The sequence below is a fragment of the Bombina bombina genome, chromosome 6, assembly GCF_027579735.1.
Source record: "Bombina bombina isolate aBomBom1 chromosome 6, aBomBom1.pri, whole genome shotgun sequence".
NCBI classification, from domain to species: domain Eukaryota; kingdom Metazoa; phylum Chordata; class Amphibia; order Anura; family Bombinatoridae; genus Bombina; species Bombina bombina.
Genome location: NC_069504.1, coordinates 740,563,896 through 740,589,686, shown reverse-complemented (window position 1 = coordinate 740,589,686; position 25,791 = coordinate 740,563,896). Strand labels below are relative to the sequence as shown.

Sequence of the window (25,791 nt, the reverse complement as noted above, 5' to 3'; positions counted from 1 at the left end):
AATAGGGACAGCCGGGAGTTCTGTAATCATATAAACAGATTATGGCAGTATTGACTATAAACAATCAATTTTTCCAGCGACCAAGTATCTTTTTTTAAAAGACCTTTATTTTCTTAGGCAGGGTCCATCAGTATAACAAACAACATTTGAAACCTGCAACAGGTTCTTAGTCATGTCATCTCAATCATGTACAGGTGTGCTTCTTTTATACCTGTGCACTTCTCTTCTCATTCATTAGAAACAAAATTGTACTGCCATCATGTGGTTATTTTGTAGTAAGTATGTATACAATTTTACCTTTATTATTACCACAATAGCAGCTCAAGAATATACAATTAAAATGCAATTTAAAATACAATAAAAAACAAAGCCTATACATCAAACCCATACACAAACATTTTTTAAAATATCAGAATCTTGCACATATTTGTATTTATAACAGGCTATTTATAGAAACAGAGGCCAATCAAAATCTTTGTTTAATCCTTTTGGTGTAAGGGAGTCAACCATTGCTCAAAAAGAGGGAGATGTTCTGGATTAAAAAGTCTTGAGCTGCTATTGTGGTAATAATGAAGGTAAAATTCTATACATGCATACTAAAAAATAACCACATGATGGCAGTACAATTTAGTTTCTAATCAATGAGAAGTGCTCAGGTATAAAAGAAGAAAAGAAGCACACCTGTACATGATTGAGATGACATTACTAAGAACCTATTGCAGGTTTGAAACATTGTTATACTGATGGACCCTGCCTAAGAAAACAAAGGTCTTTTAAAAAGATACTTGGTGGCTGGAAAATTTGATTGTTGTGCAGTTCAGTGGAGACCTAGTCTCTTTCCTTGCCCCACTCTGAAGAGTGTGCTGTCTTCCCTTGTGGATAAAGTATTGACTATAACCCATGATAGTTTCCATTGCTCCATCCCAAAACACCTAATGTAAATTGCATAAAATATTGTATTATACAATCAAATCTGTAGTATATAGTGTATTTTTTACAGTTCATATCAGTTAAGGGAAAGATATGTAGCAGGGTTAGCTGTAACAAGTCAAGTTCTGAGAATAAGAGAGAACACTATTTTCATCTTAATGGGAGGAGAGTCCACTGCTTCATTCAATACTTGTGGGAATTAAGAACCTGGCCACCAGGAGGAGGCAAAGACACCCCAGCCAAAGGCTTAAATACCTCCCCACTCCCCTCATCCCCCCCAGTCATTCTTTGCCTTTTGTCACAGGAGGTTGGCAGAGAAGTGTCGGAAGATTGGAGTAGTCTCTTATGGAAGGTAGTACTCTTCAAAATGGGACTGGAGTTTTAAGTAACCATGTCAGCCTCTCAGTGAGAGCTTGGGCGAAAGTTAGAGTCCGGAGATGCAGGGAGTGTCGTCTCTGCGAAACCATCCCGACTCATGATTAACAGCTTCTTAAGCAATCAGCGTTGACTAGTTTCGCTGCCTGCTTTCTGCACTCAAGTCCATGTCAGGAGCGATGCTTCCTGTTCCACGGCATAGATTCTGGTAAGATTGTTTCATTTATACACATATGATAACGCATGAAGACAGGGTCACATTGTGTCTCCTTTATCTGTATAGAATCAAGGGTTAATATCCCCAGAAGGGGGATTATTAAACAGGGGGGAAGAAAACAATGCATAATATATTTATTGTGTTTGATGCTGCGATGTGTGAGATGAGGCTCTAGTAGTTAGTGAACAGTTAAGAACGACGCAGCCTCTTTTTGGCACATTTTTCTCGATAATGCAGGGGCGGGCCAGCATGGCACTCCATGTGACTGGGTGTGGCCTCTTCCACTCTCTCTTTCCTGATCGGAGGTGTTTGGTTTCTCTGTGGTGCGGGTCCTAGGAGGTGGTGAGGGCCCTGGCCATTGGTGTATAAAGGTGCCATTTAATCTATCTAGTCCGTATTAAAGGCGTAAGCTATGGAGGACTCTGATATGTTAGAGGATACTCCCTCTTTAATTAAACCCAATACTTGCATTTATTGTGAGGAGGTGCAGTTTGACCCGTCTGCTCAACTGTGTTCCACATGTGTTGACAAGATTACAATGTCCAAAAAGAATAAATTTAGAACTACTGAGTCGTCCACCTCTAAGGACTCTCCGTCCTGTGAGGTGCGTTCCCTATGTTCATCTCTGAATACACATGCAGCTTCCCAAGGCCCTTCTAATCCTCACAAGGGAGGGGCCTCTTGGCCGCCAGATTTCGCTGCCCAGTTGAAAACGTGGTTTCTGAGGCTTTCCATGCCCTACCACGTCCTGCAAAGCGCAAGTGAAGGGAAAGCCATAACCTTCCGCACCAGGGGTTATCTACTCCGTTGGATGTCTCTGACAGATTATCCGATGATGACGTCTCCAATACTTCAGAGGGTGCTCTTTCTGGGATGGAATCAGCATATTCTAAACCTCCGATGTCGGAGGAGCCAGATTTTTAAATTTAAGATGGAACATTTGCGCTTTTTACTGAAAGAAGTGCTTGCTACGTTGAAGGTTCTGGACCCGAAGCTTACGGAAGAACCTTCGATCGTGTAGGGGGCAGACTCTCTGTTCGCAGAAGCTTGGAGAGAGAGGTTCAGGATCCTTGGGTTCTGGAGGTTATCACCCAGGGCTACAGGATAGGGTTCAAGTCTCATCTGCCCAGGGGCAGATTCCTATTGTCTAACATATCTTCAAGACCAGAGAAGAGAGATGCCTTTCTCAAGTGTGTACATGATCTATCCTCTCGGAGTAATTGTTCCAGTACCTCTAGCCGAAAGAGGTCTAGGGTACTATTCAAACCTTTTCGTGGTTCCAAAGAAGGAGGGCATGTTCCGCCCAATTCTAGACCTAAAATGCTTAAACAAGTTTCTGTCAGTCCCATCGTTCAAAATGGAGACGATCAGATTGATTCTGCCCCTAGTTCAAGAGGGGCAATTTATGACGACAATAGACTTGAAAGATGCCTATCTTCATGTGCAATACACAAGGACCACTTCAGGTTCCTAAGATTCACATTTTTGGACCAACACTTTCAGTTTGTGGCCCTGCCGTTTGGTCTGGCGGCTGCCCCAAGAGTCTTTACGAAGGTTTTGGGAGCTCTGCTCGCGGTAGCGAGACACAGAGGTATAGCGGCGGCCCCTTATCTAGATGATATTCTAGTCCAGGCTCCGTCCTACAGTCTGGCGGAGGACCACTCGAGGGCTCTTCTCCTTCTATCTCACGGATGGAAGATAAACTAAGGAAAAAGTTCTCTGGTCCCCAGCAACAGGGTGGAATTTCTGGGTACGATAATAGATTCCATATCCATGAAGATATTTCTGACAGATCAGAGACGCTCTAAAATTGCGTCCAACTGTTTTGCCCTTCAAGCCTCCTCAAGGACATCTGTGGCCAGGTGTATGGAGGTGATTGGGCTCATAGTATCCAGCATAGATGTCATTCCATTTGCCAGGTTCCATCTCAGACCTCTTCAGTTATGCATGTTGAGACAGTGGAACGGCGATCACTCAGATCTATCCCAAACAGATTTCTCTGGACAACCGAGTGAGGGAATATCTCTCTTGGTGGATCCGCCCCGGACAGTTATCCCAGGGGTCTTCCTTTTTGAGACCATCCTGGGAGATTGTTACCACGGACACAGGATGGGGTGCTGTTTGGGGTGCCAGAAGGGCACAGGGCAGGTGGACTTGAGAGGAGTCGACTCTTCCAATAAATATTCTGGAACTTCGGGCGATATTCAATGCTCTGATGGCTTGGCCCCACCTGGAATCGTCCCGATTTATCAGATTCCAGTCGGACAACATTACCTTGGTGGCTTACATAAATCATCAGGGGGATACGAGAAGCTCCCTTGCCATGAAAGAATTAGCTCGAATTCTGGAATGGGCAGAGACCCACAACTGCTCGCTCTCAGCGATCCACATTCCGGGTGTGGACAACTGGGAAGCGGATTTTCTCAGCAGACAATCGTTTGATCTGGGGGAATGGTCTCTCCATCCCGAGGTGTTTGCAGAGATCTGCATCAGATGGAGGACGTTGAAGATAGATCTCATTGGCGTCCAGACTCACCTGCAAGCTACCCAGATACGTGTCGCGGACCAGGGATCCCCAGACAGAACTGATAGATGCCTTAGCGGTGCCTTGGGAGTTCAACCTGATTTACATTTGAACACCATTGCCACTCCTTCCTCGAGTGGTGGCCCGCATCAAACAGGAGCAAGCTTCGACTATTCTCATTGCTCAGTCGTGGCCACGGAGGACTGATGGGAATGTCGTCTCCTCCATGGAGGTTACCCTGTCGCAGAGATCTGCTGGTTCAGGGTCCCTTTCTTCACCAAAATCTTGATTCTCTGAGGCTGACTGTGTGGAGATTGAACGCCTAGTCTTGGCTAAAAGAGGGTTTTCGGAGAGAGTGAATGATACTCTCATTCAGGCCAGGAAACCGGTCACTCGTCGAATCTATCATAAGGTGTGGAGGACCTATTTATCCGGGTGTGAGGAACGTGGATATCTCTGGCACAAGATTAGGGTATCCAGGATTCTGGCTTTTCTCCAAGATGGTTTGATCCTTGCCACAAGTTCCTTAAAGGGACAGATTTCGGCTCTATCGGTTCTGTTACACAAGAAGCTAGCGGAACTTCCTGATATTCAGTCCTTTGTTCAGGCTCTGTCCAGAATCAGACCAGTATTCAGACCTTCTGCTCCTCCTTGGAGTTTAAACTTGCTTCTTAAGGTGTTGCAGAGGACTCCGTTTGAGCCTATGCATGCGCTTGACATTAAGATTCTTTCCTGGAAGGTTCTATTTCTTCTGGCTATTGCTTCAGCTCGCAGAGTCTCTGAACTAGCGGCCTTGCAATTTGAGCCTCCTTACTTGGTTTTTCACGCTGATAAGGCTGTGCTTTGCACTGGTCGAAGTTTTCTCACCAAGGTGGTATTAGATCGTAACATCAATCTGGAGATAGTAGTTCCTTCCTTGTGCCCTAACCCTTCTTTGTCTGAGCGGTTACTTCATAACTTGGATGTTGTTCGAGCCTTGAAGTTTTACCTTCAGGTCACAAAGGTTTTCAGACAGACTTCGTCCCTATTTGTTGTGTATTCTGGGAAGCGTAGGGGGCAGAAGGCCTCTTCGACTTCACTGTTTTTTGGCTGAGGAGCCTCATCCGTTTGGCCTATGAGACAGCGGAACATAAGCCTCCCCAGAGGAATGTGGCTCACTCGACTAGGGCTGTGGCCTCTTCTTGGGCTTTTAATAACAAGGCATCTGTGGAGCAGATTTGTAAGGCGGCTACTTTGTCCTCCTTACATACTTTTTACGAAATTCTACAAATTTTGATGTTTTTGCTTCGGCGGAGCTGGTTTTGGGAGACAGGTTTTGCAGGCTGTGGTGCCCTCCATATAGGGTCCGCCTTCTTTTTGCCCTCCTGTTTAGTTCATTCAGTGTCCTCTAGAGCTTGGGTATTTGTTCCCACAAGTAATGAATGAAGCAGTGGACTCTCCTCACATTAAGATGGAAAACATAAATTATGCTTACCTGATAATTTCATTTCCATCTGTGGGAGGACAGTCCACTGCTCCCGCCCGTTTACTCCGATGGGCGGAAGTAAATTTTATATTGTTCTTCTGGCACCTTTTATACCCTGATATTTCTAATAACTGTTCCTTGTTCCCTTGGCAGAATGACTGGGGGATGAGGGGAGTGGGGGAGGGATTTAAGCCTTTGGCTGGGGTGTCTTTGCCTCCTCCTGGTGGCCAGGTCCTTAATTCCCACAAGTAAAGAATGAAGCAGTGGACTCTCCTCCCACTAAGATGGAAAGGAAATTATCAGGTTAGCATAATTTATGTTTTTCAGAGCTAAATTACATGAAGAGGGCAAAACGCATAGTTAAATGCTATTGCAAAGTTGTTTTACTATGGATTTTATATGAAATCCCAAGGTGTTTATTGTCCCTTTTAAGTAATTTAGTTTTTTAAGTGGTTTGGTCTTATTCTGTTAGATGGTGAGCTTTATTTATACACTTGCTAACATTACATAATGCTATATTTATTTATAATAAGTATATAGCAATTATGCAATAAATATTAAACTGTGTAGCAGAAACCAGTGAATACGTATTTGTCATAGGTAGTTAATGACTGTCTAATAAAGTGGAGAATGACACTCTTAGTATTGCATATTTTAAAGGCTACTTATAGAAATAATTATGTCATAGTATAAACATAGTACAGATCATCGCATACATATAATATACTACACTACAGCAACGCTTGACAAACCCAGGAGTCAGGTAGCCACTGGCTCCTAGAATTTTACCCCTGGCTCCTAACTTTTTGGGTTATTCTCCATATTTCTATATAAAAAAACACTGTCTGGCTCCTAAACGTATAACTGGCTCCCATATATTCTTACTGGCTCCTAAATGTTAAACAAATGTGTCGACCCCTGCGTAATAAACAGAAATCCTAAGCACTAAGGGCCAGATGATCAAAAGTTTGCTAGCAAAAACGTGAAAAAACACATTTAGCCTTGCAGGCAATTATCAAAGGTAATGGACTGTCTCTGTGAGTTGCGAGCTGTCTTCCATAGAAACAATGAGTGTTCTCTGCTATGTAAAATTTCACATGTAAAAGTGAGTATGTTTAAACTTTATTATGATTTTCTTTGTGCATTTATAAGCCCCTTAGACAAAGTGGCTTTAGATAATTCCACCAAGTAAAAAGAAATACTGGCAATGATTCTTCTTAAATAATCTCACCAGCTCAGAAACAAATCATCAAGCCCAAAGTATACTATTCCAAGAAATACACTATATGCCCTGCAGATTAAATTTCTAAAATAATATGTAATGTTCAGTTCTTAGATCTATCTTTTAACGGGATGATATTTTTTTAAACTGCATTGATTATCAGAAAAAAAAAAAGGGGGAAGTGTTTTTTTGTTTTGTTTTTTTCTGGAACCGTGGAGGACTATTAAGCTAAATTTACCATGTATATGTAATTATCTGAATTTTCAGATGAAGAAGAGGTGTCTCTGTGCACGCCCACCAAGAACCGTGTCTGCCGCTGTAAGAATGGGACCTTCTGCCCCCCAGAGCACCCATGTGAGATATGTCTACCATGCACTACAAGGTGAGGGTGTCATTATGTAAAATAGATTTCTAATGATTTTTGGGGGGAAAACAAAAAAAAACAAAAAACAAAAACTTACCCTTAGAATGTACCAAATGTAATATTAGAGAAACTAGCATTCCAGGCAGCATTAAAGTTGAGTGAGTGCATTGAATAAAAAAAAAAGGAAGAAAGATGGAAGTGAAAGGCAGCAGTTTAAAAAGAGTAAAGACTGGAGTGTGGAAGCACAAGACAATAGATTGTGTCAGCCCAGTATAGCAGACTCCCTATTTGGCAAAAAAACTAAACGCAATGATATTATATAAGTCCAAAGTTATTTTTTTTTCTTCGCCCAATGGTCTAGGGTGCGCTTAGCTGAGGGTGCGCTAAGTAGATGATGTATTAAGCTGAGGGTGCACAAGAAGAGCAATTCATGTAGTTATGTGCTGTAATAATTTACTGTAAGTCTTAAAATTTACAGCAGTATTTTGGATTGTGCTAGAGTAGAACACAATGAGATTTGGCCGCGTTAAGATGCTCTGGTTAAAATTTTTAACCATCCACTTAAAATTACAGATTGTTCATTATTCTTAGTGCAAGACCCGAGTGTAAGATACGTCACCCTGTACTATCAGTTGTGCTCTAATTGTAATCTAGCACTAAGGGAGTATATTTGATATATTCAGTGAACATTAGCAAACACATAACTGCTTTTTCTAATAATATGATCTCCATTTCTCTTAGTTGTCCCCCTGGTCAAGTGCTTCAGCAGCCTTGCAATTCTACATCAGATACTCAGTGCGATATCTCAGCGGGTCATTCCAGAAAATGTAAGTTTATTGTGTGTAGTTGTTTGTCTCCAAACACCATTCTCATGGTCAAGATAATAGGTAGTACCTAGGTGTGTCTGGTCTCATTCCGCCCCTGGGTAGATGGGGCTAAAATACCTAAACAGGACCCCAGGCAAAAGTGTGGCAGGGCCCCCTACCCCCTCTTTGATCCACCTACCTACCTCCTCTTCCCCTCCACCTTATTGCCCTTCCCATCTCCTATGCCCCTCCCCCACCATATTTTTAATTGCCATATAAAGAAACATTTTTAATAAGAACTAAATATTGTAAATTAACAAAAGCTTATGCCAAAAAAATAATCCCCATGCCTATATGCACTACAGTGTGGAGCAGAAAAATGAGGGGCAGACAAGGGGGTAAAATCACTTGTTACTGGCAGCTAAAGAGGTAAAATCATTAATTTGTATATTTCCTTTAAGTAAGAGATGCATGATCCTATAAGTAGGTGTCTATACTAAATAAAGAGAAAACTATCTCCATTTTAAAGGGACACTGTACCCAAAAAATTTATTTCGTGATTCAGATTGAGCATGACATTTTAAGCAACTTTCTAATTTACTCCTATTATCACATTTTCTTCATTCTCTTGGTATCTTTATTTGAAATGCAAGAATGTAAGTTTAGATGCCGGCCCATTTTTGGTGAACAACCTGGGTTGTCTTTGCTGATTGGTGGATAAATTCATCCACCAATAAAAAATTGCTGTCCAGAGTACTGAAACAAAAAAAAAAGCTTAGATACCTTCTTTTTCAAATAATGATAGCAAGAGAACAAAGAAAAATTGATAATAGGAGTAAATTAGAAAGTTGCTTAAAATTGCATGCTCTTTCTGAATAACAAAATAAAAAATTTGGGTACAGTGTCCCTTTAACTGAAACCAGTGTAGGTTTAGAGAAAAATATTTTTTAAGGGAGAGTAAAGTCAAAATTAAACTTTAAAGGAACAGGAAACCCAAGCAAAATATTTCATGATTTAAGTAGAACATACAATGTTAAACAACTTTCCAGTTTACTACTATTATCAAATTTGCTTCATTCTCTTGGTATCATTTGTTGAAGGAGCAGCAATGCACTACTGTTTTCTAACTGAACACATGGGTAAACCAATGGCAATCAATGTTCTCTCTGTCACACACACAGCCCCCTCCCCAGATCCTTATATGCAGATATATATTATAGAGGTTCAAGCAAGCAGACTGCAGTACTTTACTAATTACTTATACCGACTAATCTATTAATTTGAACTTCAATCAAATTCCTCGCCTGACTCATACTAACCAGTTATATGATAATAATAAGAGCTTAAGTCAACCTGTTTGTAAATGCATGGTCATTGCCCCCATGAGCAATATAAATGGAGGAAGGTGGGTATTAAGCAGGCCCTCATCTGTTTAGTAGTGATCACACTAAACAAGTATTCCATCTGCTCTGTTCAAACCCTGCTCTTTTGAAAATGCCCTGACCTGTCTAGGGCAATAACATTCAACATGATCCACACAAGAGCTTCCTCAATATTAATATAAAAAAACATAATTTATGTAAGAACTTACCTGATAAATTCATTTCTTTCATATTGGCAAGAGTCCATGAGCTAGTGACGTATAGGATATACAATCCTACCAGGAGGGGAAAAGTTTCCCAAACCTCAAAGTGCCTATAAATACACCCCTCACCACACCCACAATTCAGTTTAACGAATAGCCAAGTAGTGGGATGATAAAGAAAGGAGTAAAAAGCATCAACAAAGGAATTTGGAAATAATTGTGCTTTATACAACAAAATCATAACCACCATAAAAAGGGTGGGCCTCATGGACTCTTGCCAATATGAAAGAAATGAATTTATCAGGTAAGTTCTTACATAAATTATGTTTTCTTTCATGTAATTGGCAAGAGTCCATGAGCTAGTGACGTATGGGATAGCAATTCCCAAGATATGGAACTCCACACAAGAGTCACTAGAGAGGGAGGGATAAAATAAAAACAGCCATTTTCCGCTGAAAATAAATAAATCCACAACCAAAAAAAAATACGTTTTTTCTCATAAATGAAAGAAAAACTTAAAACATAAGCAGAAGAATCAAACTGAAACAGCTGCCTGAAGAACTTTTCTACCAAAAACTGCTTCCGAAGAAGCGAATACATCAAAACAGTAGAATTTAGTAAATGTATGCAAAGAAGACCAGGTTGCTGCTTTGCAAATCTGATCAACTGAAGCTTCATTCTTAAAAGCCCACAAAGTGGAGACTGATCTAGTAGAATGAGCTGTAATTCTCTAAGGCGGGGCTTGACCCGACTCCAAATAAGCTTGATGAATCAAAAGCTTTAACCAAGATGCCAAGGAAACGGCAGAAGCCTTCTGACCTTTCCTAGAACCAGAAAAGATAACAAATAGACTAGAAGTCTTCCTGAAATCTTTAGTAGCTTCAACATAATATTTCAAAGCTCTTACCACATCCAAAGAATGCAAGGATCTCTCCAAAAAATTCTTAGGATTAGGACACAAAGAAGGGACAAAAATTTCTCTATTAATGTTGTTAAAATTTACAACCTTAGGTAAGAATTTAAATGAAGTCCGCAAAACCGCCTTATCCTGATGAAAAATCAGAAAAGGAGATTCACAAGAAAGAGCAGATAATTCAGAAACTCTTCTAGCAGAAGAGATGGCCAAAAGGAACAACACTTTCCAGGAAAGTAGTTTAATGTCCAAAGAATGCATAGGTTCAAAAGGAGGAGCCTGTAAAGCCTTCAAAACCAAATTAAGACTCCAAGGAGGAGAGATTGATTTAATGACAGGCTTGATACGGACCAAAGCCTGTACAAAACAGTGAATATCAGGAAGCTTAGCAATCTTTCTGTGAAATAAAACAGAAAGAGCAGAGATTTGTCCCTTCAAGGAACTTGCAGACAAACCCTTATCCAAACCATCCTGAAGAAACTGTAAAATTCTAGGAATTCTAAAAGAATGCCAAGAGAATTTATGAGAAGAACACCATGAAATATAAGTCTTCCAAACTCGATAATAAATCTTCCTAGAAAAAGATTTACAAGCCTGTAACATAGTATTAATCACTGAGTCAGAAAAACCTCTATGACTAAGCACTAGGCGTTTTCCATACCTTCAAATTTAATGATTTGAGATCCTGATGGAAAAACGGACCTTGAGACAGAAGGTCTGGCCTTAATGGAAGTGGCCAAGGTTGGCAACTGGACATCCGAACAAGATCCGCATACCAAAACCTGTGAGGCCATGCTGGAGCTACCAGCAACACAAACGATTGTTCCATGATGATTTTGGAGATCACTCTTGGAAGAAGAACTAGAGGCGGGAAAATATAAGCAGGTTGGTAACACCAAGAAACTGACAACGCATCCACTGCTTCTGCCTGAGGATCCCTGGACCTGGACAGACAGGTACCTGGGAAATCTTTTGTTTAGACGAGATGCCATCAGATCTATTTCTGGAAGACCCCACATCTAAACAATCTGAGAAAACACATCTGGATGGAGAAACCACTCCCCTGGATGTAAAGTCTGACGGCTGAGATAATCCGCTTCCCATTTGTCTATACCTGTGATATGAACGGCAGAAATTAGACAGGAGCTGAATTCCGCCCAAGCAAGTATCCGAGATACTTCTTTCATAGCTTGGGGACTGTGAGTCCCACCCTGATGATTGACATATGCCACAGTTGTGATATTGTCTGTCTGAAAACAAATGAACGGTTCTCTTTTCAACAGAGGCCAAAACCTGAAGAGCCCTGAAAATCGCACAGAGTTCCAAAATATTGATGGGTAATCTTGCGACTTGAGATTTTCAAACCCCTTGTGCTGTCAGAGATCCCCAGACAGCTCCCCAACCTGAAAGACTTGCATCTGTTGTGATTACAGTCCAGGTTGGATGAACAAAAGAGGCCCCTTGAATTATACGATGGTGATCTAACCACCAAGTCAGAGAAAGTTGAACATATTAGGATTTAAGGATATTAATTGTGATATCTTTGTATAATCCCTGCACCATTGATTCAGCATACAAAACTGGAGAGGTCTCATGTGAAAACGAGCAAAGGGGATCGCGTCCGATGCTGCAGTCATGAGACCTAAAACTTCCATGCACATAGCTACTGAAGGGAATGATAGAGACTGGAGGTTCCTACAAGCTGAAACCAATTGTAATCGTCTCTTGTCTATTAGAGACAGAGTCATGGACACTGAATCTATCTGGAAACCTAAAAAGGTGACTCTTGTCTGAGGAATCAAAGAACTTTTTGGTAAATTGATCCTCCAACCATGTCTTTGAAGAAACAACACTAGTTGATTTGTGTGAAATTCTTCAGACTGTAAAGACTGAGCTAGTACCAAGATATCGTCCAAATAAGGAAACACCGCAATACCCCGTTCTCTGATTACAGAGAGTAGGGCACCGAGAACCTTTGAAAAGATTCTTGGAGCTGTCGCTAGGCCAAAAGGAAGAGCGACAAATTGGTAATGCTTGTCTCGAAAAGAGAATCTCAGAAACTAATAATGATCTGGATGAATCGGAATATGAAGATATGCATCCTGTAAGTCTATTGTGGACATATGATGCCCTTGCTGAACAGAAGGCAGAATAGTCACCATTTTGAAAGTTGGCACTCTTACATAACGATTCAAAATTTTCAGATCCAGAACTAGCCTGAATGTATTTTCTTTCTTGGGGACAATGAATAGATTTTAATAAGACCCCAGACCCTGTTCCTGAAACGGAACTGGTATGATTACCCCTGAAAGCTCCAGGTCTGAAACACACTTCAGGAAAGCCTGAGCCTTTACTGGATTTGCTGGAATGCGTGAGAAAAATCTTCTCACAGGAGGTCTTACTCTGAATCCTATTCGATACCCCTGAGAGACAATACTCTGAATCCAATGATTTTGGACAGAATTTGCCCAAATAGCTTTGAAAAATCTTAATCTGCCCCCTACCAGCTGAGCTGGAATGAGGGCCGCGCCTTCATGCAGATTTCGGGGCTGGCTTTGGTTTCTTAAACAGCTTGGATTTATTCCAACTTAAAGGTTTCCAGTTGTAAACAGATTCTTTGGGGGGAAGAATTAGGTTTCTGTTCATTATTTTGTCGAAATGAACGAAAACGGTTAGAAGCTTTAGATTTGCCCTTAGATCTTTTATCCTGAGGCAAAAAAAAAACTTCCCCCCAGTGACAGTTGAAATAATCAAATCCAACTGAGAACCAAATAACTTATTACCTTGGAAAGAAAGAGATAGTAATCTAGACTTAGATATCATGTCAGCATTCCAAGATTTAAGCCACAAAGCTCTTCTAGCTAAAATAGCTAAAGACATAGATTTAACATCAATTTTGATGATATCAAAAATGGCATCACAAATAAAATGATTAGCATGTTGAAGCAAGCGAACAATGCTAGACAAATTAGGATCCATTTCCTGTTACGCTAAACTTTCCAACCAAAAAGTTGATGCAGCTGCAACATCAGCCAAAGAAATTGCAGGCATAAGAAGATGACCAGAATATAAATAGGCTTTCCTTAGATAAGATTCAAGTTTCCTATCTAAAGGATCTTTAAAGGAAGTACTATCTTCCATAGGAATAGTAGTACGTTTAGCAAGAGTAGAAATAGCCCCATCAACTTTGGGGATCTTTTCTCAAAACTCCAATGTAACTGCTGGCAAAGGATACAATTTTTTAAACCTTGAAGAAGGAATAAAAGAAGTACCAGGCCTATTCCTTTCCTTAGAAATCATATCAGGAACTGGAAAAACCTCTGGAGTAACCACAGGAGGTTTATAAACAGAATTTAAACGTCTACTAGTTTTAATATCAAGAGGACTAATTTCCTCAATATCCAATGTAATCAACACTTCTTTTAACAAAGAACAAATTTACTCCATTTTAAATAAATAAGTAGATTTGTCAGTGTCAACATCTGAGGAAGGATCTTCTGAATCAGATAGATCTTCATCAAAGGAGGATAATTCATTATGTTGTCAGTCATTTGAAATTTCATCAACTTTATGAGAAGTTTTAAAAGACCTCTTACGTTTATTAGCAGGCAGGATGGAAGACAAAGCCTTCTGAATTGAATCAGCAATAAAATCTTTTAAATTCACAGGTATATCTTGTACATTAGATGTTGAAGGAACAACAGGCAATGTGCTATTACTGATGGACACATTCTCTGCATGTAAAAGCTTATCATGACAACTATTACAAACCACAGCTGGAGATATAGAGGCATATTTAAGAAATGTCTTGCGGACCTGATCCGACAGTGCGGATCAGGTCCGCAAGACATCGCTGAATGCGGAGAGCAATACACTCTCTGCATTTAACATTGCTCCAGCAGCTCACAAGAGCTGCTGGTGCAATGCCGCCCCCTGCTGACTCGTGGCCAATGGGCCGCCAGCAGGGAGGTGTCAATCAACCTGATCGTACTCGATCGGGTTGATTTCCGGCGATGTATGTCCGCCTGCTCAGAGCAGGCGGACAGGTTATGGAGCAGCGGTCTTTGTGACCGCTGCTTCATAACGGCTGTTTCTGGCAAGTCTGAAGACTCGCCAGAAACATGGGCCGTCAAGCTCCTTTCGGAGCTTGATAAATAGGCCCCATAATCTCCACATGTTTACAACAAATGCACTTAGCTTTGGTAGAATCGTTATCAGGCAGCAGGGTTCCAACAGTGATTTCTGAGACAGGATCAGATTGAGACATCTTGCAAATGTAAAAGAAAAAACAACATATAAAGCAAAATTATCAATTTCCTTATATGGCAGTTTCAGGAATGGGAAAAAAATGCAAACAGCATAGCCCTCTGATAGAGAAAAAGGCAAGAGGCACATAGGAATGGGGTTTTAAATAATGAAAATATTTGGCTCCAAGTATGACGCACGACACAACCAGAATTTTTTTTGGAGCTAACAACATCCGGAAATGACACACTCGCGTTATTGAAGACGCAACCTTGTGAAAAGAACTCTGCGTCGACTAAGACGCCGGAAATGACGAATTTTGTGTCATCGGACGTAACTTTGCACCAAAAAATCTTGCGATATACTTTGGCATTTTGCGCTGTCGCAAGCCTAATCTTGCCCGCAAATTTAATGAAAAAACAGTCAATTTGAAAAAAGACTATACCCCAGGTAAGAATTTTTTTTTTTTCTAAAAAATGCTTTTCCCAAATATGAAACTGACAGTCTGCAAAAGGAAATATACATAAACCTGACTCATGGCAAATATAAGTACAATACATATATTTAGATATTTATATTAATACATAAAATGCCAAACCATAGCTGAGGTGTCTTAAGTAATGAAAACATACTTACTGAAAGACACCCATCCACATATAGCAGATAGCCAAACCAGTACTGAAACAGTTATCAGTAGAGGTAATGGAATATGAGAGTATATCGTCGTTCTGAAAAGGGAGGTAGGAGATGAATCTCTACGACCGATAACAGAGAACCTATGAAATAGATCTCCCATGAGGAAAACCATTGCATCCAATAGGTGATACTCCCTTCACATCCCTCTGACATTCACTGTACTCTGAGAGGAACCAGGCTTCAAAATGCTGAGAAGCGCATATCAACGAAGAATCTAAGCACAAACTTACTTCACCACCTCCATAGGAGGCAAAGTTTGTAAAACTGAATTGTGGGTGTGGTGAAGGGTGTATTTATAGGCATTTTGAGGTTTGGGAAACTTTGCCCCTCCTGGTAGGATTGTATATCCCATACGTCACTAGCTCATGGAATCTTGCCAATTACATGAAAGAAAAACTTTTCAGTGTTTTTGAGCATTGCTAGTGGCTTCTTGCTGGCTTCAGTACAGTATGGTCTCATGTTATTAGGTACCAGTAACCAGCCAAGCCACTATATTAACAAGTGAAGCAATAGCAAATCACTTGTTAATATAGTGGCTTGACTGGTTACTGGTACCTAATAACATGAGACCATATTGTACTGAAGCCAGCAAAGAAGCCTTTGGCAATGCTCAAGAAACACTGACATTTTTTTTATATTAATATTGAGGAAGCTCTTGTGTGGATCATATTGAAAGATATTGCCCTAGACAAGTCAGGGCATTTTCAAAAGAGCAGAGTTTGAATAGAGCAGAATAGATCACTGCTAAACGGATGAGGACCTGCTTAATGCCCACCTTCCTCTATTTATATTGCTCATAGGGGTAATGGCCATGCATTTACTTATGCAAAGCGGGTAAAGGTTGACTTAAGCTCTTATAATTATTACCATCTATATAAATGGTTAGTATGAGTAAGACGAGGCGTATGGATTGTATTGAAGTTCAAATTAATAGATTAGACACACACATTATATATATATATATATATATATATATATATATATATATATATATATATATATATATATATATATGTGTGTGTGTGTGTATATATATATATATATATATATATATATATATACACACAAAAGTAAAGTAGTAAGAATGTAGCTCACAGCCTTACAATCTCCCTTACCACGCGCGCTATCCTGCCTGCTGCCGCCTCTGATTTAATTTTTAGCAACTTCTGCACTCAAAAGATGCCAAAAACTGCCCCCTCCCGCCCCCCCCCCAAAAAAAAATTGGCAACAATAATATAAAATATTTATTGAAAAAAAAAGTCATAGCTAATGCTGCAACTGTTTGCAGAGGAGGCGGGCCCTCGGACAAGGGCCAAATTGCCCGACTTGTCAGTCCGCCCCTGCCCCCCCCCATTGCAGATATAATGGCAGAAATTGTTGCCATATTCAAATTAAGTGAGAGGTTTTAGTCTTATCATTAAATATAGTAGAATAACATAAACATATGTATAATAGAAAGACAATGTAATAAAATTGACTTTGAATTTAAAATGAGCAGTAGATTTCTCCAACATTGGTGTGTCCGGTCCACGGCGTCATCCATAACTTGTGGGAATATTCTCTTCCCCAACAGGAAATGGCAAAGAGCACAGCAAAAGCTGTCCATATAGTCCCTCCTAGGCTCCGCCCACCCCAGTCATTCTCTTTGCCGCTGAACAAGACGGCTTGGAAATTGAACGCTTGATTTTATCTAAGCGTGGGTTTTCGGATTCTGTGATAGATACTCTGGTACAAGCCAGAAAACCTGTAACTAGAAAAATTTACCATAAAATATGGAAAAGATATATCTGTTGGTGTGAATCCAAGGGATTCTCATGGAGTAAGATCAAAGTTCCTAGGATCCTTTCCTTTCTTCAAGAAGGTTTGGATAAGGGATTATCAGCGAGTTCTCTAAAGGGACAGATTTCTGCTTTATCTGTCTTGTTACACAAACGACTGGCAGCTGTGCCAGATGTTCAAGTTTTTGTTCAGGCTTTGGTCAGGATCAAGCCTGTTTACAGACCTTTGACTCCTCCCTGGAGTCTGAATTTAGTTCTTTCAGTTCTTCAAGGGGTTCCGTTTGAACCTCTACATTCCATAGATATCAAGATGTTATCTTGGAAAGTTCTGTTTTTGGTTGCTATTTCTTCTGCTAGAAGAGTTTCTGAGTTATCTGCTCTGCAGTGTAATCCGCCCTATCTGGTGTTCCATTCAGATAAGGTTGTTTTGCGTACTAAACCTGGTTTCCTTCCAAAGGTTGTTTCCAACAAGAATATTAACCAGGAAATAGTTGTGCCTTCTTTATGTCCGAATCCAGTTTCAAAGAAGGAACGTTTGTTACACAATTTAGATGTAGTTCGTGCTTTAAAGTTCTATTTAGAGGCAACAAAGGATTTCAGACAAACGTCTTCTCTGTTTGTCGTTTATTCTGGCAAGAGGAGAGGTCAAAAAGCTACTGCTACCTCTCTTTCCTTTTGGCTGAAAAGCATCATCCGATTGGCTTATGAGACTGCCGGTCGGCAGCCTCCCGAACGCATCACAGCTCACTCTACTAGGGCTGTGGCTTCCACATGGGCCTTCAAGAACGAGGCTTCTGTTGATCAGATATGTAAGGCAGCGACTTGGTCTTCCCTGCACACTTTTGCCAAATTCTACAAATTTGATACTTTTGCTTCTTCGGAGGCTATTTTTGGGAGAAAGGTTTTGCAAGCCGTGGTGCCTTACGTTTAGGTAACCTGATTGGCTCCCTCCCTTCATCCGTGTCCTAAAGCTTTGGTATTGGTTCCCACAAGTTATGGATGACGCCGTGGACCGGATACACCAATGTTGGAGAAAACAGAATTTATGCTTACCTGATAAATTACTTTCTCCAACGGTGTGTCCGGTCCACGGCCCGCCCTGGTTTTTTAATCAGGTTTGATGAATTTCTTTCTTTAACTACAGTCACCACGGTACCCTATGGTTTCTCCTGTTTTTCTCCTGTCCGTCGGTCGAATGACTGGGGTGGGCGGAGCCTAGGAGGGACTATATGGACAGCTTTTGCTGTGCTCTTTGCCATTTCCTGTTGGGGAAGAGAATATTCCCACAAGTTATGGATGACGCCGTGGACCGGACACACCGTTGGAGAAAGTAATTTATCAGGTAAGCATAAATTCTGTTTTGTTTTTTTTCTGACAAATTTGTTTCTTTTCATTTCCCTGTCCTATGTGACAGCCATCAGCCACAGCCTCATGTATACATATATACTGGGAACTCTTGCACATGCCTAGCTGGAGCTCACGCCTCAGAAAGTGCGCACATAAAAGGACTGCACACAATTTGATAATAAAATTAAATTGGAAAGTTTTTTTTTTTTGTTTTTTTTTTAATAAGAATCTGTCTGAATCGTGAAAGTTTAATTTTGACTTTAAACTCTAGTAGTAATGTAAAATGTTTCACTCAATGAGGCATATTTATCAAGCCATCAACTGTGCTGCATTCGCCGGCACCAATACGCTCGCCTGACATTGCCTAACAACGCTGCCGCTGACCTGAATACGCTTTCCATATTTAACAAAAAAGCTGTCAAAAAGCCACACACCAAGTACGGGGCGATGATGCCAATCAGAATCTAAGGGACGCCATCTTGGATGACGTCATTTAAAGGAACCTTCATTGTTGAGAAAACGTCGGAAGAAGAGGATGCTCCGCGCCGGATGGATGAAGATAGAAGATGCCGTCTGGCTGAAGACTTCGGCCGCTTGGATGAAGATTTCTGCCGGCTTCTTGGAGGATGGATGTCGGATCTTCAAAACTGTAAGTGAATCTTCAGGGGTTAGTGTTAGGATTTTTTAAGGGTGTATTGGGTGGGTTTTATTTTTAGATTAGGGTTTGGGCTGCAATAGAGCTAAATGCCCTTTTAAGGGCAATGCCCACCCAAATGCCCTTTAAAGGGCAATGGGGAGCCTAGGTTTTTTTAGTTAGGTTTTTATTTGGGGGGTTGGTTGTGTGGGTGGTGGGTTTTACTGTTGGGGGTTGTTTGTATTTTTTATTTACAGGCAATGCCCCGCAAAAGGTCCTTTTAAGGCTAGGGTTTTTTTATTTGGGGGGGGGGGCTTTTTATTTTCATAGGGCACTTAGATTAGGTGTAATTAGTTTAAATCTTTGATAATTTCTTATTTTGTGTAATTTAGTGTTTATTTTTTTTTTTTGTATCTTAGTTGTTAGTTTTTTGTAACTTAGTAATTTTTTAGTGTAGATTTAAATTATTTGAGTAGGGTTAGGTTTTTAAATATATAATATAGTTAATTTAATTTGTAGTTTAATGTAATTTTAGTATAATAGTTAGGGTAGATTAATAGTTTAATATAGTTTAATGTAATTTTAGTATAACAGTTAGGGTAGATTAATTAGTAGTTTAATATAGTTTAATTTAATTTTAGTATAATAGTTAGGGTAGATTAATAAATAGTTTAATATAGTTTAATATAATTTTAGGATAATAGTTAGGGTAGGTTAATTATTATTTTAATATAGTTTAATTTAAATCTAAAGGTAAGTTTAAATTTATTATAAGATAGTGATGAGTTAATATTTAATGTAAAGTTAGCGGGTTGTTAGTTTTAGGGGTTAATAGTTTAATTTAGTTTATGGCGATGTGGGGGGCTGGCAGTTTAGGGGTTAATACATTTATTTAGTTGCCGTGGGCGGCGGGATAGGGGTTAATAACTTTATGTAGGTGGCGGCGGTGGCGGGACGGCAGATTAGGGGTTAATAAGTATATAATGTAGGTAGCGGCGGTGTCGGGCGGCAGATTACGGGTTAATAAGTATAATGTAGGTGGCGGCGGTGTAGGGGGCGGCAGATTAGGGTTGTTTAGACTCGGGGCTTATGTTAGGGTGTTAGGTGTAGAATAACTTGTGTTCTCCCATAGGAATCAATGGGATATCGTGCAGCAGTGAACATGAGCTTTCGCTGCTTTCAGACTTCCATTGATTCCTATGGCATCCGCCGCCTCCAGGGCGGCGGATTGAAAACCAGGTACGCTGGGCCGGAATAGTGGCGAGCGTACCTGGTAGGTATTTGTTAACTAGCAAAAGTAGTCAGATAGTGCCGAATTTGCATTCGGAACATCTGTAGTGACGTAAGCATCGATCTGTGTCGGATTGAGACCGGCGGATCGTATGTTACGTCACAGATTTCTACTTTTGGCGGTCTGTAGGCTTTGATAACTAAGGGAAATCAGGCTTGTCACAATTACGCTGCAGAATTCCAGCGTATTTGCGGTTGACGGCTTGATAAATAGGCCTCATTGTGTAAATAGGGAAATACCTGGTTTCAGTACTTTAACAGAATTTTGAAAGTAAAAACTCTGTTTTCCCCCCTCCCCCTGAGAAGACATCCTCCTTGCCCAGTGGTCTCACTAAGAGGGCACTAGCCCCCACAGCATAATTGCTTTTCCCACCACGCTCTGCCTGTGGCTTTCCCAGATCCACTCATACGCAGCCATATCCATTTCAAACCTGGGCCTCCCCACTACAGTTGCTGCCTCCAAAATGCTGGTGGGCCTCCAAGTGCCCACCCTTGCCAATAACCTCTCTTTAACAACATAAGTTCAAATATTTTTTTTAGATCTTACCAAAGAAATTGGCTAAGCTAAGTACATGGATCCTTAAACTGCATAGGCTGCGCATCTTTTCGCAAGTGTAGGAAATTAAAATATATTAATATAGCTGTGTTGGTTATGCAAAACTGGGGAATAGGTAATAAAGGGATTATCTATCTTTTTAAACAATACAAATTCTGTTACTGTCTAACTGTGAAAAACCTGTCAAAATGCACTTAGATAAGCGGCCGATTTTTAACAGTTTAGAAATTAGTTTGAGACTACCTAGGTTTAGCTTTCAGCAAATACCATGAGTACAAAGCAAATTTGATGATAATAAGTAAATTCAGAAGTTGTTTAAAATTGTATGTACTATCCCAGACATCCTCAAACTTGGCCCTCTAAAGGTTTTGGAGCTACAATTCCCATAATGCTCAGCTGGCTGAGCATCGTGGGGAAATGTAGCTCCAAAACCTATGGAGGGCCAAGTTTGAGGATGTCTGCCCTATCTGAATCATGCAAGTTTAATTTTGACTGGACTGTCCCTTTAAATACGAAGTTTAAAACTTTGCAACCCTTATGTAGAAAACAATTTACATTGTCCCATTGTGCTCTATACTTAAAGAGATGGTAAACTCAGACGTTCTCAAAATATCCCAAACATGTGACTTTCATTTATCAAAATATCGTATTCGCTATATATTTTTTAATACTTGCGATTAAAATGTATCTATTTTAACTTCCATCCTCCTCCCGTACAACGGCCTCCATTAATTTTGTCTGGTCACATTTAAAAAAAAAGAAAAAAAAGACAGACCCGGCCAGTCGGCGACACTCCTCCCAAGAAAATACGCCCCTCCAGACATATGCGCATGCCCTACATCTTCGATCGCTTCTTGAGAGAGCAAAATCATATAATTATGCGCATACAATAATCGGACGCATGCGCAGAGCAAACCTTGAAGATTGAAATGCCAATGCTTTGACGTGAATAGGGGTGATTCAGCTCTCTCGCCTGATACCCAAATGTTGAAACACTTGAAAGTGATGCAGCATAGCTGTAAAAAGCTGACTAGAAAATATCACCTGAACATCTCTATGTAAAAAAGAAAGATATTTTACCTCAAAAGCGCCTCAGTAGCCACATCCCATTGTAAAGGACTTCTAAGCAGCAAATCAGTATGTCTGTCCCGGGACAGCTAAGGGAGCGAGCTTACGTGCACTCATCTTATTTCCTTATTCAGTTTAAGGAAGCTTACTATGAAATCTCATGAGAGTTAAGTGAAATCTCATGAGATCACAGTAAACGAGTTCATGACCTCAGCACTGCTGATGCCAATTGGCTGCTGTTCATTTCTTCATTTTTTTTATTTTTTATTTTTTTTTTACCTGCAGCTGAGCAACAGCTGAAGTATATATTATTATTTTACACAGAACTTACTCTGCTGAGCTGAGGAAATTGTGAGGTAAAATATCTTCCTTTTTTACATAGAGATGCTCAGGTGATATTTTACTGTCAGGTTTTTACAATTATACTGCATCAGTTTCAAGTGATTTAGCATATGAGTGTTATGTCCCTTTAAATTGGTGTTTTGAGTACTTAAAGGGATATGAAACCCAATTTTTTCTTTCTTTCATGATTCAGGTAGAGTATGCAATTTTAAGCAACTTTCTAACTTACTCTTATAATTTTTCTTTGTTCTTTTGGTATCTTTATTTGAAAGGCAGGAATTTAAGCTTAGGAGCCGGCCCATTTTTGGTTCAGCACCTTGGTAGCGCTTGCTGATTGGTGGCTAAAGGTAGAGCTCTTCTTAAATGCTTTAATATATTTTTTGTAGTTATTGATTTTGTCTGTTCACCCCTGCAGGGCTCATCTGGATCTACATCCTGGGTCCTATTCTCCTCTTCATCATCATCGTCCTTTTTACCTTTTGTAAGGTGAAACAGTATAACGGTAAGAAAACATCTCTCACAGAGGAGTGATGACAGAACTTGCTTTAATGTTTTTAAATGTAACAAGAAATTGATGGAGTCTCTTATCACTGTGATCACTGCAGTAAGCTGGTTAAAGGGACATAACATTTTATTATTGCACTATTGCTTGCATAGAACTATTTAATAATGTCACAATCTGAAGATTTACCAGTCTGAAAGCAGACCCTCAGTGCAGTGATAAGATATGAACACACCTGGCCTCTGAGCTGTGGGTCAGGGTACAGGATGGTGAATGGAAAAGTTACAGCTCTGATCAGTAGACTGGAAACAATGCAGGGTGTATGTAACTTGCTGAAATATATAACTGAAAATATGTTAGAGACAGAACAAGGCTGCAGAAAACATAGGTGTTGACAATGATTCATTGTAGAGGAGTTGCAAACAAAGTTCAAGGCTGCAGTAAACAGGACTGGTTTTGATACTGGAATGTAGTATAAGAGCTGCAATAGAATTTCAAGCACAGATGATTTCTTGAATGCGGCCTAAACACAGACTGAGTAGTACAGTTCACACTGAAGTTGTCAGCAAAATATAATACAGCAGTTTATAGGGAGTTGAAAATGATTTAGATGTCCACTTTATGCAGAGTGATACAAGTACCGTATGCAGCAGTGTGATATGTTGTAGAGCTGATATATATCCACTTGTATATCTTGTGCACAAACACAGGAAGCCGTTGCAAAGACGTTAGAACTGAAGCAGGTAAACTCACACAGAAATCAGGTACTTGCAAAACTTGGAAACAAGATAAATACCAGATGCATGATCCAGGGCAGGTTACAAATAAAAAATGTGCACAAAGGCTGTAGAAATCCAAATATCAGAGATTAGACTAAGGCAGTTGCACAGACGGTGATTACCTATGCTAATGCAAGGAATAGGCCTCTGAACAAGCATTATAAAGGACCCAGGCGAAACCAATTAGACAGACAAGAAGCTCAGCAGTGAATGAAACTATTTAAGATATAATAAATAAATAAATATAAATATATATTTATATTAAGTTAAATCTGTATGGTGTCACTGTGTACCAGCAAAGCTATAGGAGTTTTTTTTATCAGTAAGTAAGCATCTATCCCCTAGACCAGGGGTGTCAAACTTATTTCTTATGGAGGGCCAAATGATTTATGTAGGAATGGAGGGCCACGTGTATAATTTTTTTATATATACACAGATCTACAAACAAGAAAAAAAACTGGCACAAACAAAGGACTTACATAATGCCTTAAAGAAGCATAAACACAATTTTTTTTTCTTTCATTATTCAGATAGAACATACAGTTTTAAAGAACTTTCCAATTTACTTCTATAATCAAATTTGCTTCTTTTTTTTGATATCCTTTGTTGAAAAGCAGGAAGGTAAGCTCAGGCGTGAGCATGTGTCTGCGGTACTGTAGTATGGCAGCAGTTTTGCAATAATGTTATACATTAGCAAGAGCACTAGATGGCAGCACTATTTCCGGTCATGTAGTGTTCCAGACACGTTACCTATCTAGATAGCTCTCCAACAAAAAGTAACAAGAGAACAAGCAAATTCGATAATAGAAGTAAATTGGAAACTTTTTTTAAAATTGTATTCTCTATCTGAATCCTGAAAGAAAAATTTTGGGTTTCATGTCCCTTTAATTATTGAGCGCCTTTTCACTTTATTTGTCACCTTAGGTGTTCCCCTATCTCTCCTCTTAGGTACATCTCCATAGCCCCTATTTTCTCTCCCCAGCCCATCCTTTTTCTCTCCCTGGCCCCCAATTATCTCTCCCCAACACCCCCATTTATCTGTCCTCCTGTAGCTATCCCCTGCCTCCACCACCATTATCTGTCTTCAACATATATATTATTATTATTCTTTATTTATAAAGCGCCAACAGATTCCGCGGCGCTGCCTATGGGTACAAGGATAAAAGTACAACAGAGAAAAAATACAATAAGAGACAATATTTTGCAGACAAATACAGGGGGAATTGAGGGCCCTATTCCCGTGGGATTTTACAATCTAGATTGGTAGGAGGATGGGAAACAGGAGGTGGGGACTGCAAAGGTGAGAATGATATTAGTGAGGAGATAGATGAGGGCAACTGTTAGGTAAGTTAAGTTAATTTGTTAATGAGTCGGGTGATAGGCTTCCCTGAACAAAAAGGTCTTTTGGGAACATTTAAAGGAGGAGAGGTTAGGGGAAAGTCTGACAGCTCAAGGAAGTACGTTCCAGAGGGTTGGTGCCGCACGAGAGATGTCCTGTAATCTAGCATGAGAGGAGGTGATGGTAGAGGACGCAAGAAGCAGGTAATTGCTGGATCTTAGGGGGCGGGCTGGAGTATATTTGTTGTTGAGTGAGGACAGGTAGGGTGGGACAGCATTGGTGAGGGCTTTGTAAGTCAGGGTGAGAATTTTGAATTTAATTCTGCTCTGAATGGGGAGTCAGTGAAGGGACTCACAGGTGCAGCAGAAACAGAGCGTTGAGAGAGGTGGATTAGCCTTGCAGATGCATTTAGGATGGATTGAAGGGGAGAGAGGCGGTAGAGAGGGAGGCCAGATAGTAAGTTATTACAGTAGTCAAGTCGGGAAATTACCAGGGAGTGGATTAGCTGTTTAGTAGTTTCAGCACTCAGAAACGGATGACATTTTGGAGATATTCCGTAGGTGGTTGCGGCAGAATGAAGAGAGCAATTGGTAGTGGGGAATAATGGACAGATTTGAGTCAAGTTTGACTCTGAGGCAGCGGACTTGGGGTGATGGGGAGATAGTGGTGCTGCCAACAGTGATGGAAAAATTAGAAACTGGAGTAGAGTTAGAGGGGTGGATTAGAAGTAGTTCGGTTTTGGACATGTTTATTTTTAGGTGGTGAGAGGCCATCCAGGAGGAAATGCCAAATAAGCAGTCGCTGATGTGAGAAT

General features: G+C 40.2%; 1 protein-coding gene across 2 annotated transcripts in view; it reads left to right on the top strand.

The window, feature by feature from the left end:
* LOC128663585 (tumor necrosis factor receptor superfamily member 10A) overlaps positions 1 to 25,791 on the top strand; it is a 340,293-nt gene that overhangs the window by 261,540 nt on the left and 52,962 nt on the right. For both annotated transcript variants that reach the window (XM_053717981.1, XM_053717980.1), the window contains exons 4-6: positions 7,001 to 7,115; positions 7,839 to 7,924; positions 22,773 to 22,859. In XM_053717981.1, the coding sequence (XP_053573956.1) occupies positions 7,001 to 7,115; positions 7,839 to 7,924; positions 22,773 to 22,859 (288 nt within the window). The remainder of the gene's footprint in view (positions 1 to 7,000; positions 7,116 to 7,838; positions 7,925 to 22,772; positions 22,860 to 25,791) is intronic.